This window comes from Neovison vison, chromosome 6, assembly GCF_020171115.1.
Source record: "Neovison vison isolate M4711 chromosome 6, ASM_NN_V1, whole genome shotgun sequence".
Classification (NCBI taxonomy): domain Eukaryota; kingdom Metazoa; phylum Chordata; class Mammalia; order Carnivora; family Mustelidae; genus Neogale; species Neogale vison.
Window position 1 is genome coordinate 198,719,038 of NC_058096.1, and position 14,811 is coordinate 198,733,848.

A 14,811-nucleotide genomic window follows, 5' to 3' on the forward strand; every position below is an offset into this window, starting at 1 on the left:
TACATTTTGTTTTATTCTTCAGTTTTTTGTTTTGTTTTTTATAGTAGGCTCCATACCCAGTGTGGAGCCCAATGTGGCTTGAACTCACAACTGTGAAATCAGGACCTGAGCTGAGATCAAGAGTTGGTTGCTCAACCAACTGAGCCACCCAGGAGCCCCTATTCTTAAGTTTTTGACATTTGGGGAGAATACAATAAGTCTGGGTTGCCTTTTTTATTACTATTATAATAGCTGGCTAAATATAAGATTATATTTTTAATGAGTCAAGTGATAGTGATACTTATTAACATTAGTTCAGTAGAAGCAACAAGATTTGGGTAATCCGTATGCATTGTCTACCATGCCCAGAGTATAATAGTGACTCCCCAAGCTGCCACCTTCTTTCTAGCTGCACTTCTTCAGGGACAACTGCATCCTCTTAACTGCTCTGTCATATACTCAAGGACGATGAAGTCTTTTGTGAAGAAAACTGCCCATGCCATCATGGTTTTATTTATCATATAAAGAACTGGAAGGAAAAGTTAAGATTTTCTGGACCTGATGCCTTATGATACCTTTAAGTTGCGATTTTCTGTGTTTCACTTCTATAGCTCTTGTTGCTATGAAAACTTAATGGCAAACTATCTATTTAGGTTGGAGAAATGAAAATGGAGCTTGTCCAATTACAGCCCAAATTGGAGGAAGCTAAAATTGAAAATGCACATATGATGCAGGTAGAGTATCTTGAGTTTTTTTTTAACTGATGTCAGAAGGCAATTGAAATATGTAATATTAGCCTTGAAAATATTCCTTAATTTTTTGCCACTACTAGATCTTAGGAACCTAACCCTTTTCTGCTTACAGCTATCTCACTGAGTCCTGTGTGAGTTGTGTTTTTTTCTTTTTAAGAATTCATTCATGGGGCGCCTGGGTGGCTCTGTGGGTTAAAGCCTCTGCCTTCGGCTCAGGTCATGATCCCAGGGTTCTGGGATGGAGCCCTGCATTGGGCTCTCTGCTCAGCAGGGAGCCTGCTTCCTCCTCCTCTCTCTCTCTCTGCCTGCCTTTCTGCCTACTTGTGATCTCTGTCAAATAAGTAAATAAAATCTTTTTTTAAAAAAAGAAAACCCAACTTTTGTAGCAACATGGACGGGACTGGAAGAGATTATGCTGAGTGAAATAAGTCAAGCAGAGAGAGTCAAATATCATATGGTTTCACTTATTTGTGGAGCATAACAAATAGCATGGAGGACAAGGGGCGTTAGAGAGGAGTAGGGAATTTGGGTAAATTGGAAGGGGAGGTGAACCATGAGAGACTATGGACTCTGAAAAACAATCTGAGGGGTGTGAAGTGGCGGGGGTTGGGAGGTTGGGGTACCAGGTGGTGGGTATTATAGAGGGCACGGCTTGCATGGAGCACTGGGTGTGGTGAAAAAATAATGAATAATGTTTTTCTGAAAATAAATAAATTGAAAAAAAATTATTTATTTATTTATTTATAGTAGAGGAAGAGAGAGAGTCCCAAGTAGACTCTGTGCTCAACACAGAGCCTGATCCAGGTCTCCATCTCATGACCCCACGACCATGATCTGAGCCAAAATCAAGAGTCGGATGCCCAAGCAACTGAACCATCCAGGCACCCCAGTTGTGTTAATTTCGGAGGGAAGTGGGAAACTCATTATCCAGTTAGGTCACATGTATTTGCATTTCTCCTCATTTTATCCTGGGCCCTCCTGCTCTTCAACATGATGTGTTGAATTCCCTAATTTCCAAACATACTCTGGTCTCTAGGATAGAGAAAACAGTAGGATGTTTGAGGAATTGTTTTATTTTTTCCTCTCTGTTTAGGTTATTGAGATAGAGTCTGCACAAGTGGAAGCAAAAAGAAAGTTCGTGAAATTAGATGAAGAAATAGCCAGTGGCAAGGCTGAAGAAGCCCAAGCTCTGAAAAATGAGTGTGAGAGTGACCTAGCCGAGGCAATTCCAGCTTTGGAAGCAGCACTATCTGCCCTGGATACACTCAAGGCAAGTGTTTGAATTTGCTACCTTGGGTTTCATCGACAAACTCTGCACGGGTCCTTGGTTCTTTAGGTATGGTTCTGTTCCACCAGGGGCTGTTACATCGTTTTTCCAGTCAAACAAAACTTGCCTCTTCACTGTTCATCTCTAATATGTCACTATCTTATATTTTGGCTGTACGTGTTATTTATAATTTTCATTCAGGGTATTTCAGTGAGAAGGGAATAAACAGTCCCCAAGAGGCCAAAGCAGTCCCGTACATGGACCAGGAGGCAGATGTTAAATAGAGTGTGGAGCTAGCTACCTTCCTGCAGCTTCCTGGAGGTGTCTATATGGAAAAACTTGAAGAGCTTTCCCAATACAGCTGTGGGTGGCACCTGTCTGCATTACACTGCATTGTGTATGACCTATTCCAGTCTTTAAGCAAGACCGGAACAACCTCACCAGACAGAGCAGGGGAGACAGCTTCTGCTGACTTAGAAAGCCAGTGTAGAAGGCCATTCAGGATGCTTAGACTCCATTCTTTTTTTTTTTTTTAAGATTTTATTTATTTGTCAGAGAGAGAGAGGGAGAGAGAGCGAGCACAGGTGGACAGAATGGCAGGCAGAGGCAGAGGGAGAAGCAGGCTCCCTGCCAAGCAAGGAGCCCGATGTGGGGACTCAATCCCAGGACGCTGGGATCATGACCTGAGCCAAAGGCAGCTGCTTAACCAACTGAGCCACCCAGGCATCCCTTAGACTCCATTCTTCATTCTACTTTCCTTTCCTCATTTTACTAATTCCTGTGTAAGATTCCTGACAAGATTGTGAGCTCAACCTATGGGTAATTCAGCATCTCACAGGATAAATTCTTCTGATTGTCAGTTATATCAGCCTTGTAGTTATAAGATATATTATTTTAAGGCATTTATATAAATGTCTAATGCTTTCATTGTGCTGTGAACCAGGAATTTAAAACTCTGGGCTTATTTTTTTCTTCCTCTCTGCTGTCTGGCACATTTAAAAGCCACATCCTACCCGGTGGTCTTTCTTCTTTCTCTCTTTAGATGTTTATCACAGCAGCCCCTTATTCTGGAAAAGCCTTGTCTTTAATAGGCACTCCATTCTAGAAGACCATGAGCATTAATTTAAGTAACTATCACTGTGGACTATGAACTTTCAGCATTGCTTCCTCTGAAAATCATAGGATTCTTGATGCCTTCAAACCTTACAAGTTCAGATCATTGATATCAGGTTCCCCTTTCATTGAGAGTCTGTTGCTTATATCCTTCCTGGTATCAGAAACTATATTATATGAGGTAGACTTCAGTTGCAGAGAAGAGAATTGGTTCTATTTAGTATAAGCAGACAAGCATTCTTTAGGATATTTTGTAAATGGATTACACAATTATTGGAAGAGCTGAAGAAATAGATCCTAGGCTGAGCTGCCAGGAATGACTCACAGAACCAAACTGGAAATAGTCTCCTAGAGGAATGATCCTCTGAGTCAGAAGCCTGCAGAGCCATCCCACAGAGCCACACCACCTTCACTGTAATCTATATCAGCAAAGGAGATGCCTCACCACCCCGCATGTCCCCATTTATTCAGTCACAATTCTGGTATCATTCAAGTGATCTGGTGGTGGAACCCAATGACCACCCACAACTCTAATTTGTGAGGAAATAAAATAACATAGTTGTTAGCTTTCCAACAATTGCAAAGGACATCAGAAGGATATTGGAGTGGATAATAAGTAAGTGAATCTGTTGCATCTGTCATAACAATATATACCTTTTTAGGAAATAAGTTTAAATTAGGGTCAGGATACCTGGGTGTGTCAGTTGGTTAGGCTTCTGCCTTCATAATTCTGGGGTCCTGGGATTGAGTCCCACATTGGGCTCCCTGATAAGTGGGGAGCCTGCTTTCCCCTTCCTCTGCCTGATGCTTCCCCTGCTTGTGCACTCTCTGTCAAGTAAATAAATAAAACCTTTTGTAAATAAATAAGGGTCTACCTCTACTTTCTTCTTCTTCTTTTTTTGGTAAAACTACTATATAAGCAAATAATTAAATCTTTATCTAAATTATGGTTCTTAATCTGGGTTCAGTGTATGGACTTGGTATGCAAATTTTTAATATATGTGTAAAAATGTATTTTCTGGAGGATTCATAGCTATATTTATATTCTCATAAGTCTGTGAACTTCCAAACACTTGAGAACCATTGGTCTTAATCTGTGCTAAATTTAAATTGTGTTTTATTAACTATTTCATAATTATGCAAAGCAACTATAATTTCAATAGAAAATCAATGCTCCATTATTCTCCAACATTATTTTCTAAATTCTCATTATTTAAAAATAAACTATTCTAAATAAAGATACTCTGTTTTCTTTCAATTTAGCCAGCTGACATTACAATTGTGAAATCAATGAAGAATCCTCCATCTGGTGTTAAATTAGTTATGGCTGCTATTTGTGTCATGAAAGATATAAAACCAGAAAAAATTTCAGATCCTTCAGGAACTGGAGGCAAGGTAATTACTAGACACAGATTTAAATCATATTTGTGAATGTACAAAACATTTTACAGCAACAATTATCCAATTAAATATCAACAGTATCCAGTCCAGAGAAGAAACATTGTTTTCCAGATTGAATGGATTCAGAATAAAGTGTGGAAAACATTATCTACATGTATTCCATGGTAAAACTAAAGCAGTATAGCATCAGAAAAAATGTGGTTCCAATTGCTTCTATTTGTTTTTCTGTCTGTGCAGGTTACCTGCTATCTTGGGGTGGGATTGAATGAACACTGAAATGTGTGAGCTTTTTCCAGCTAAGATTCTCAAGGATGTAATATATATAACCACATAGGTGTTATTCTGAGCATTCAAAAAATTCTGCTGAGTTAAGCAGTATAGTGGAGTTGTTAAAAGTATGTGTTCTAGAGCAAGAATGTCTGTATTCAGAAATCCTGTCTCACTAGCAGTGTGGCCTGGGGCAAGATGCTTAACCCCTGTGGAACTCGGGAGGATTATTATAGTACATGCCTCACAAAGTTAATGTGATTATTAGATTATAAATACAGATGCGTACATATAGATCATATGTATAGATGGATACATATAGATTATACATATAGATAATATATATAAAGCTCCTATGAATAAAGCTTTATATATAGTAAGTTCACAATAAATTTTTATTATGATTATTATTCAAGGCTACATCCCTTAAAAAGGAAGGTGTAGCATCCATCCTAAACTCAATTATGGACTTACTTTCTTTTTGGAATTTTATAGTACCTAGGTTTGAATTCCTGACTGGAGAATTGGGGTGTGAGTGTGGTTGTGTGTGTGTATGTACTCTGTCCTTACTGAGATAATAAATAGATCAGCTCCCACCAAGCCATTCTCATTTATACACACACACATCCACACACACACACGCACACCTACCTATCAGGCTTCTGGAATTAGGAAAAAAACTGTTGGGCTAGTTATTTTAATGTCTTTGTTAACACAAGTACCATGTGCTTTATCCTGTAACTGGCAGAGCGACGTGAAATCCTTGTTTTCTTTCTCTTCTTTATCTCACTTGGGGAGCCTAGCTGGGTGAAGAGGTCATCCGTAAGAAAAATATTTGTTACCTGTTTTAGTCCCTTTGAGCTGCTATTACAATTACCGTAGTCTGGGGTGGCTTATATTTCTCACCGTGCTGGAGAATGGGGAATTCTGAGATCAAGGCTCCAGCAGATTCAGTGTCTGGTTGGAGGGCCCATTTCCTGGTTTATAGATGGCCTTCTTTTTGCTGTGTCCTCACATGGCTGAAGTGGGAGGGAGCTCTCTTTTACAAGGACACTGATCCCATTTATTTCCTAATCCTCTATCTACGAACCAGTGTCCAAATACCATCACACTGGGGATTAGGTTTTGACAATATGAATTTTGATGGGGGGTGGATAGGGACACTTTCAGTCTATAGCACTACTTTTCTGGTTTGAAAGAATCAAGAGTAAAAGAAAATAAAGCTGCAAATAATAAAAATACATTTTCTTATATGAAATTCTGATGGTGTTTATGCTAGTTGCTTTTCTTATATTTCCTAAAGAGAAATAATTGCATCACTTGCCTTTCAAGGTATAATTTTTTATAATGAATTCAGTATATAAGTTTATGTTCATATCTTAAATGTTTGATATATTTGGTACATTCTTGGGGAGAGGAGTCTCTTTATTTCCAAAGAGATGTAAGTTGATATTTTGAAAGTATACGGTTTCTCCAGATAATATACCCTAAACTTCAAGAAGGAAAATTTATACAGAGCATCTTTAACTGTATATTTAATAGATTTCCATAAATTTTATTTATAGATATTAGATTACTGGGCACCTAGCAAAAAGCTTCTGGGAGATATGAATTTCTTAAGAGAATTGAGAGAATATGACAAGGACAACATTCCAGTGAGTTTCATTGGATTTTTAATATACATATAACTTTGCCAAGGTGTATAAGATCTTTAACATTAAGCAATATTTTGTAAAATGTAAGATAGCTCATTTTTAAGATTTAAATAATGCAGGAATATTATATTATTGACTATATTATGAATTCTCATAGTACATAAAAACACTCCTTCATACCATTGAAAATCATTTAATGAATTACTCTTTTAGTGTATTATTAACTTGAAACAGTTCTCTTATGGTAGTTTCATAAACCTGAAGCACAAATGTATGTGGGATTAAAAATGTAGAGTGCACTTTTCCATCCAAACTTGCATTTATTGATTTTTTGTTTTTTCTCATTTCCACATATTTTCCCAAACTCCAGTAGTCTTTTTTTGGAGAGGAAGGGCAGAAACAACTTGCTTCAATGTCTGTAATCTTGTGTATTCTGCCCACAAGTATGACTTGTGTTTCTGTTTAAACTATGCTTATTTTAAAATTTTCTCAAAGTATTGACTGGTTTTTAAAGACAACTTGCCTTTTTTATACTATGTGAATGATTTTTTTTTTACTATACATGATTATTTTTTCATCTTATGACTGTATGATATATGTTAAAATTTTAAGGTGGAAATGTTTGTTATATAGGTGACTATTATGCAGAAGATACGTGGTGAATACCTTACAAACCCTGAATTTGACGCTTCTAAGATTGCTAAAGCTTCTTCTGCAGCTGAGGGTCTGTGCAAGTGGATCATGGCCATGGAAGTGTATGACAGAGTTGCAAAGGTATCTTGAGGATCAACAGATTCATTTTCTACTGAAATATTCCCAGAAATTAAAATCTGTGCATATATTGACTAGTTAAGCAGTTTCTCAAACTGATATCAGAAAGAATTTATCTTGCTGCAGCACCTAGTAGACGAAGAGAACACATGTGTGTGATATAACCTAGTCTTGGCTAGTGGTAGTGAGTGGTAGTGCTCAGGGGTGAATGGGCCAGACTGACCTACCCCTGTAGAGACGTGGGGCAAAAGCCAAAACTTCAAGGATGAAGTGGCAGATTAAAAAATTAAGTCAAAGGATCAGAAGTTAAAAGACCCAGTAGAGTTAAGAGACAGAGCATGGACTGTTACCCTGAAGCAACAGCATGCATAGGTAAGGAATATTTTATGGAGAATGGTTAAAATCATTTTGTAAATTTGGCTAGAAAAGGGCCACGGAAACACTGGCCTTGCCCTCTGTAGCTTGCAGAATCCCACTGAGGGAAGCAGGAAATATAAATAAAAAGGCAGATAAAAATACATGGTAACATGTGTTTAGAATAATCTCAGAAGGGGCATCTGGGTGGCTCAGTCCATTAAGCATCTGCCTTTGGCTCAGGTGATAATCCTAGGGTCCTGGGATGGAGCCCCGCATCAGGCTCCCTGCTCTGTGGGGAGTCTGCTTCTCCCTCTTCCTCTGCCCTTCCACCTGCTTGTGCGCGCTCTCGCTCTCTCTCTCTCTCTCTCAAATGAATAAATAAAAATCTAAAAAAAAAAATCTCAGAGTAAATGATAAGGCTGTCACAATTGGAAAGATATTCCTAGTAAGGTACATATGCCTGTAGAGAGGTCGGGATTTTGATTGTTATTTTCAGGGGAATAGACTTGTCAAAGAAATAAAATTAATTTTATCTGGGATATTCTTCCATTGAACATCTTGTCCCTTCCCCATCACAGGTTTTGGAGCTTTCAACCTAACTCATGTCCACATGTCTCACAAGGCATGAAGCAGAGAAGCCAAGGCATTCAGAATCTTTCCTGACTTCCCACTCTACACCTCCACACTGCCATTTTAATTCTGATGCAGCTGCCCCATGTTGCTACGGAAGGGTTGAAGGGAGATATTCAGTAAGGTCTCCTCTGAAGTCAAAAGTAGAAAGTGGAGCTTCCTGTTCTCTATTTAACACATTCCCCCTTCAGGATTTCAGCCCTGAGGAGAGAAAACAGGACATTTGTGTCTGATCCCTCCCTGCTCCTTCCCTCTCTGCCTTCAGCTTCATTCATGGCAATGAACCAGATTTAGATCTTCCTTCTTTCAGACTGGTGTCTATTCTCTTTGGTCATCTTCTAAATTCTTTCTACCAATGGTTTAAAATACACTCCCTGATCAAGTTGACTAAACCCCATTCTTGATATATTAATGAACATAATAATATAAGAACTTTAGAAAATCTCCTTTCTCTCAACAAAGTGCAGCGTTTCAAGATTTGTTGAGGAAAATTCAGTTTTGGTAGTGAAGCAACATCAAGGCTTTTCTTTCTCCTTGTAATTCTATTAACGTAGTCTTAATCCCCCCAAGGCAATGTATGCCTCAGACAACCAGGAAGAAGACTGCAGACTTGAAAATGCCCCCCCACACACACACACAGCATAGTCCTATATTTATGCTATGTTTATTCCCCCCTCTGTTTTTGGCAACAGTTGAATGGCAACTTCTCATTATTTTTGAGACATTTTGCTGTATCTTGTACTGTTTTTGCTACATATTAAATATTTTGTGGGGCGCCTGGGTGGCTCAGTGGGTTAAGCCGCTGCCTTCGGCTCAGGTCATGATCTCGGGGTCCTGGGATCGAGTCCCGCATCGGGCTCTCTGCTCAGCAGGGAGCCTGCTTCCTCCTCTCTCTCTGCCTGCCTCTCTGCCTACTTGTAATCTCTCTCTGTCAAGTGAATAAATAAAAAATCTTTAAAAAAATAGTTTGTTAGTCTTGAATAATTCATCTATTTTACAGATGATGATTTGCTAGTCCAGAATGTTTTATATATTTTATATGACATATAAATATATTGTACTTTACTTAGGTAAAAAAAAATGTAAGATTTAAGGCAAAATATTTATTTAGCATAATTTATTATAAGTAACAAATATATTTATAATAATTACTTTTAACTCATCATGTCTATAAAGGATTGTATAGGTGTCCGTTTTAGAAAGTACACATCCTAGCTGCATATATTGTTCCCAAACAGGTTGTGGCTCCTAAGAAAGCCCGCTTAACAGAAGCTCAGAAGTCCTTAGCTGAGATAATGGAGCTTTTGAATCAGAAGAGAGCAGAATTAGCAGAAGTAGAACATCATTTGGAAAATTTACAAACAACATTTATTGAGAAAACTGAGGAAAAGGCTCGTTTAGAAGACCAGGTGGAACTCTGTGCTAAGAAACTTGAAAGAGCTTCAAAACTAATTGGAGGACTGGGAGGAGAAAAATCAAGGTCAGATTTCTACTTATTTTAACAACATTTAAGGGTTGAATATGTTACTTTCTTTGAGTGTTTATTATTGATTTTTAAGTGTTTGGTTTAGAATGAGGACATTCAACAAGGCACCTGGCCAGGCTTCTCCCAACAGAATATCAATGTCAAGGATGGTGTTTGCCACTTGTTTCCGAATTTTTTATAAGGCAGATGATAATTTTAAATCTACATGGTGAGCGTGTTGGGGATCATTGTATATTTCTTTCCAATTTTATGTGTTTTCAAATTTTTTCATAATAAAATGTTTTCCCGGGTTTGAGGGCAGGCAGAGTAGTAGATATATGACTCACTGTCTTAAAATTTATTTCAAAGAAGATATAACTGGATTGATCTGAGTAAAACAGTTAGCTTTATCCTAATCCATTGGTATTAGCCAACCAGCTATCTCATTTATTAATTATATGTGTTGGGTGAATAGCATGAAATGGTAATAGGCCTTTGACAGTACTTTGTAGTGCAGATTAGGTGATTTTGAAATGCATTTTTTATTGTAAAGACTTCATGAAATGTAAAGAATACTAACCTTAGCACCAGTATGCCCGCTTTTATACAACTTAAATGGAATTTTTAGTAATGAATTACAAGTGTTTTTATGTCATACAGACTAACAATAAATACTAAAGCAAATAGCAGGGCCACTAAGCCAAATAAATCATCCTGAAGAAAATCATTAGACAAAATGCTGGCATGTTTTTGTTTTTGTTTTTGTTTTCTTGCTTGTTCCGGAGGGTCAAGTTTTGCAAGAAATGTCTAATAATCTAATAACAAAAGGTGGATTGTCATTCATATAGCATAGATATATTATAGCACTTCTCCTTTTATAGATAGGAGTCCAACATTTTATGGCTTTTTGTTATAGAATTTGGACTAGAAGTCCCTTACCCTTTCTATTACTGTCTTCCATCATTCTCTGTGGTGAGGCTCTTTTGCCTTTGGTTGATCTCACAGATGGTCTCAGGCTGCAGATGACCTTCAGATAATATATGAAAATTTGACTGGTGATGTCTTAGTATCAGCAGGAGTAATAGCCTATCTTGGTGCTTTCACTTCTGGCTTTCGACAAAGATGTACAGAAAACTGGAGCAAGTTGTGCAGGGTAAGGATTTATATTTTATAAGTTTCCTTTTGAACATTCAAAGTATGTTTTGGGATATTATGGAGGAAAAATGGTAATAAGGATGATGAAGAGAAGAAATCACTGAAAGTATGGGGTCTTGTTTTTTCTTCTTGCTTGATCAGTAAAATACTTTTATAGTCCAACTTTTAATTCAGTTTTTTTCTACTTTTTTAGAGTTAAATAATATGACAAATCAATAATTTAAAAATATTTCAACCAACAAAATGAAATAAAACATTAGATATTTATTTCTTACAGGAGAAAAAAATTCCATGTTCAGAGGAGTTCTCATTGAGTAAGACTCTGGGTGATCCAGTAAAAATTAGAGCTTGGAATATTGCCGGATTGCCAACAGATACTTTCTCCATAGATAATGGAGTGATTGTTAATAACTCCAGGCGTTGGTAAGGAAAATAAAGTATTTTTCAATTATTTTATCTGAAAGTATTTAAATGTAGAGAAAAGTTGACAGGATTTTAGAGTAAGCACCCACACACCTACCACCTCCTAGGTTCTGCAGTTAACATTTTTTTTGCTGCTTTATCACATACTTATCCATCCCTCTATCCATCCATCAACTCATCCTTCTCATACACTGCAACATAAGTTGCAAATATAGTTATACTTTTCCCCAAATTCTTCAGCATGCATATCATTAACTTCAGTTGTTTTTGTTTTTCTTTTGATGTAGAATTCATATATAATGAAATACACAAGAGTTAAGTATACCACTCATGAATTCCAACAAAAGTGTAGACTTGGTACAGATACAGAACATTATTAAGATCTAGGAGGTTTTCTTATGTCCCTTCCCAGTAAATCCTTACTCTTACCCCACAGTAGGAAATTATTACTCTGATTATTTTCAATCACAGGTTAGTTTTGCCTATTCTAGAACTTCATATAAACAGAATCATTCTATATATACTCTTTTGAGTAAGGCTTTTTCCACAAAGCACAAAGTTCCTATTTTTTTGTTGCTGAGTAATATTCCATTGAATGGCTATATCACCATGCATTCTCTTATTGATGGATACCTGGGCTCTTTCCAGGTTTTGGCTATTTACCTTATCTGTTTTAACTAGGTATTTCTATGTGTTTTAAAGATACTATAACTTGGTCATTTATGCATCACAGATATCTTTTTTAATTGCTATCATTGATAGTGTGATAACTATATGAACTTTACAAATGGTTTTATTATCCGTTTATTTATATCACTTTGAAAAACTTCAACAATTACTCTGAGAAATCATTTACTGTAAATGATTACCCATGTTGTCATTTAATTTTAAGTCTTTTCATGGGACTATATCTCATATGTATTAATACCATTGAGCTCTTACATTCATGAGGTACTTCTGTAAGTGCCCTATAGTCTCAAAAATTCCTGAGTTAGACATTACTTTTATTCCATTTTATGGATGAGGAAATTGAGGCCTGGAGTGATTTAACAATTTGAAATTTAGTAGATAACTGAGCTAAAATGGTGGACTCAGAATTTTAATCTAGGCCATTTAACTTCCAAATCCTTGTTTTTAATTACTGTGTGAAGTGCATGGAATAGGATATTACATTCATTACCTTTAAAACTGTAATGGAAATTTTAGTCGTCTTGTGGAATATGAAACACGTATAAAGAAATCTTACATTTTGAGAGTCTGAGTTATTGTTTGTTTATCTTCTTTGAAAACCTTACTTCAAGACATCTTAGCTTCCTTTATATTGACAATATTGTTTTAATAAAATAAGGATGTGTATGATATTTTGAGTGTTTATCCTCTCAAATTTTGCTTGAGTGTGAACATCCTTAGATTGAGACTTCAGATAATAAATTTATCATAATCTGAGAAAGTATATTCAGCTATTCAAAAAAATATGTTCTATGGTAGGGCAGGGAAAGTTCTACGTAACAGAATATTATACTTCAAGTTTTTAGAATTCTGTTTTAGAATTCCTTTCAATGCATTGGTGGCTATTCGGATTTTTAAAATTGCAGTTCAGAAAATGCTGTTGGTCTATATGTATCTTAATTAAAATTTGAGGAAACCAGAAGTTTCAGGGTCTTATGTAAATTGAAGACAACAATCTGTCAATTTCTGGCAGAAGGGCTCTCCTAATAAAGTAATATTCCAATAGAGTCACCCTTTCCACCTGTTATTTATAGACCAGCTGGTCCACAGGCCATGGGCTGGTTGACTTTTAAAGTATTACTCTCTGTCCTTATAGTTCAAATTTCAGTTCTTGCCACTTGATCCCAGTCTAGTCATCTATGGCTGTCATCCTTGTTAACACCAATAAAAGTGGCCACAGAGGTTTAGTCTCCTGTCTGTAACTCCTGACAGAAAAACCCAGTAATGTAGCTAATGTTCACTCTTTTGGTTATTCTGTCTTAAGTGTACCTTAGACTATCATAAGTGTACCTCAGAGAAAGTTTGGGCCACAAGGCCTATGGAAGGTGAAAATTGGTCTGTTTTCTGTCCTTCGGGGTGTAGGAACAATCTTCTGTGTTATTCTCTGCACAGCTGCTTCATTAGTTTATCGCTAATGTTATGGTCTGTCTCTGTTCCCCTGTGCATATGGCTGTTCACTGTGGAAGCCTCAGTTCCCAAGATCACAAAACACATCAGTTGAAAAGTATAGATTAACCAGGACCATCAAGTCAATCTTCAAGTTCCTATGACAGAAAAAAACTGATTGGCTTAGCTTGGGACAAATATCCACCCTAGGTTTAATTACCTACGGCTTGGTGCCAAGCCATTATAGTAACAAACATGGGTATTGGAGGTCAAGATATAGTTCTCAGAGTCATAAGCTGGGAAAACAATGTACTTTTTGAAATTAGGACTCTGATGCTTGCTTCTTTTTTGTATCTCTGGGTATGATAAAAAGTAAGAATCTAATTTTATTTTACTTTTTTTATAATGGTAGCCATGTACCCCAGCACTGTGTCACTGTTTATTGAGGTATTCATCCTTTCCTCATGGAATTATAATACTACCTTTGGCCCTTTAGTGTTTCTTTCATGTGTTTGTTGGCCATCTGGATGTCTTCCTTGCTGAAATGTCTGTTCATGTCTTCTGCCCATTTCTTGACTGGATTATGTGTTCTTTGGGTGTCGAGTTTGATAAGTTCTTTATAGATTTTGGATACTAGCCCTTTATCTGATGTATCATTTGAGAATATCTTCTCCCATTCTGTTGGTTGTCTTTTGGTTTTGTTGACTGTTCCTTTACTGTGCAAAAGCTTTTTATCTTGATGAAGTCCCAATAGTTCATTTTTGCCCTTAATTCTCTTGCCTTTGGCGATGTTCCTAGGAAGGAGTTGGGGTGGCCGAGGTCAAAGAGGTTGCTGCCTGTGTTCTCCTCAAGGATATTGATGGACTCCTGTCTCACACTGAGGTCTTTCATCCATTTTGAGACTATTTTTGTGTGTGGTGCAAGGAAATGGTCCAGTTTCATTTTTTGCATGTGGCTGTCCAATTTTCCCAACACCATTTGTTGAAGAGACTATCTTTTTTCCATTGGGCATTCTTTCCTGCTTTGTCAAAGATTAGTTGACCATGGAGTTGAAAGTCCATTTCTGGGCTCTCTGTTCTATTGATGAATGTGTGTTTTGGGGCCAGTACTATACTGTCTTGATGATTACAGCTTTGTAAAAGAGCTTTAAGTCTGGAATTGTGATGGCACGAATTTTGGCTTGCTTTTTTAACATTCCTCTGGATATTCAGGGTCTTTTCTAGTTCTATATAAATTTTAGGATTATTCGTTCTATTTCTTTGAAAAAGTTGATGGTACTTTGATAGAGATTGTGTTAAATATGTAGGTTTCTTTAGATAGCATAGACATTTTCACAATATTTGTTCTTCCAATCCATAAACATGGAATATATTTCCATTTCTTTGTGTTTGCCTCAATTTCTTTCATAAGTACTTTATAATTATCTGAGTACAGATTCTTTGCCTCTTTGGTTAGGTTTAT

The 14,811-nt window shown here is 36.8% G+C and overlaps 1 protein-coding gene across 1 annotated transcript in view; it reads left to right on the forward strand.

Moving 5' to 3' along the window:
* The window catches only part of DNAH12 (dynein axonemal heavy chain 12), a 243,907-nt gene that overhangs the window by 166,455 nt on the left and 62,641 nt on the right, over window positions 1–14,811 (forward strand). The window contains exons 49-56 of the mRNA XM_044253319.1: window positions 633–713; window positions 1,825–2,001; window positions 4,375–4,506; window positions 6,345–6,434; window positions 7,068–7,208; window positions 9,431–9,672; window positions 10,663–10,810; window positions 11,090–11,235. Of these exons, the coding sequence (XP_044109254.1) occupies window positions 633–713; window positions 1,825–2,001; window positions 4,375–4,506; window positions 6,345–6,434; window positions 7,068–7,208; window positions 9,431–9,672; window positions 10,663–10,810; window positions 11,090–11,235 (1,157 nt within the window). The remainder of the gene's footprint in view (window positions 1–632; window positions 714–1,824; window positions 2,002–4,374; window positions 4,507–6,344; window positions 6,435–7,067; window positions 7,209–9,430; window positions 9,673–10,662; window positions 10,811–11,089; window positions 11,236–14,811) is intronic.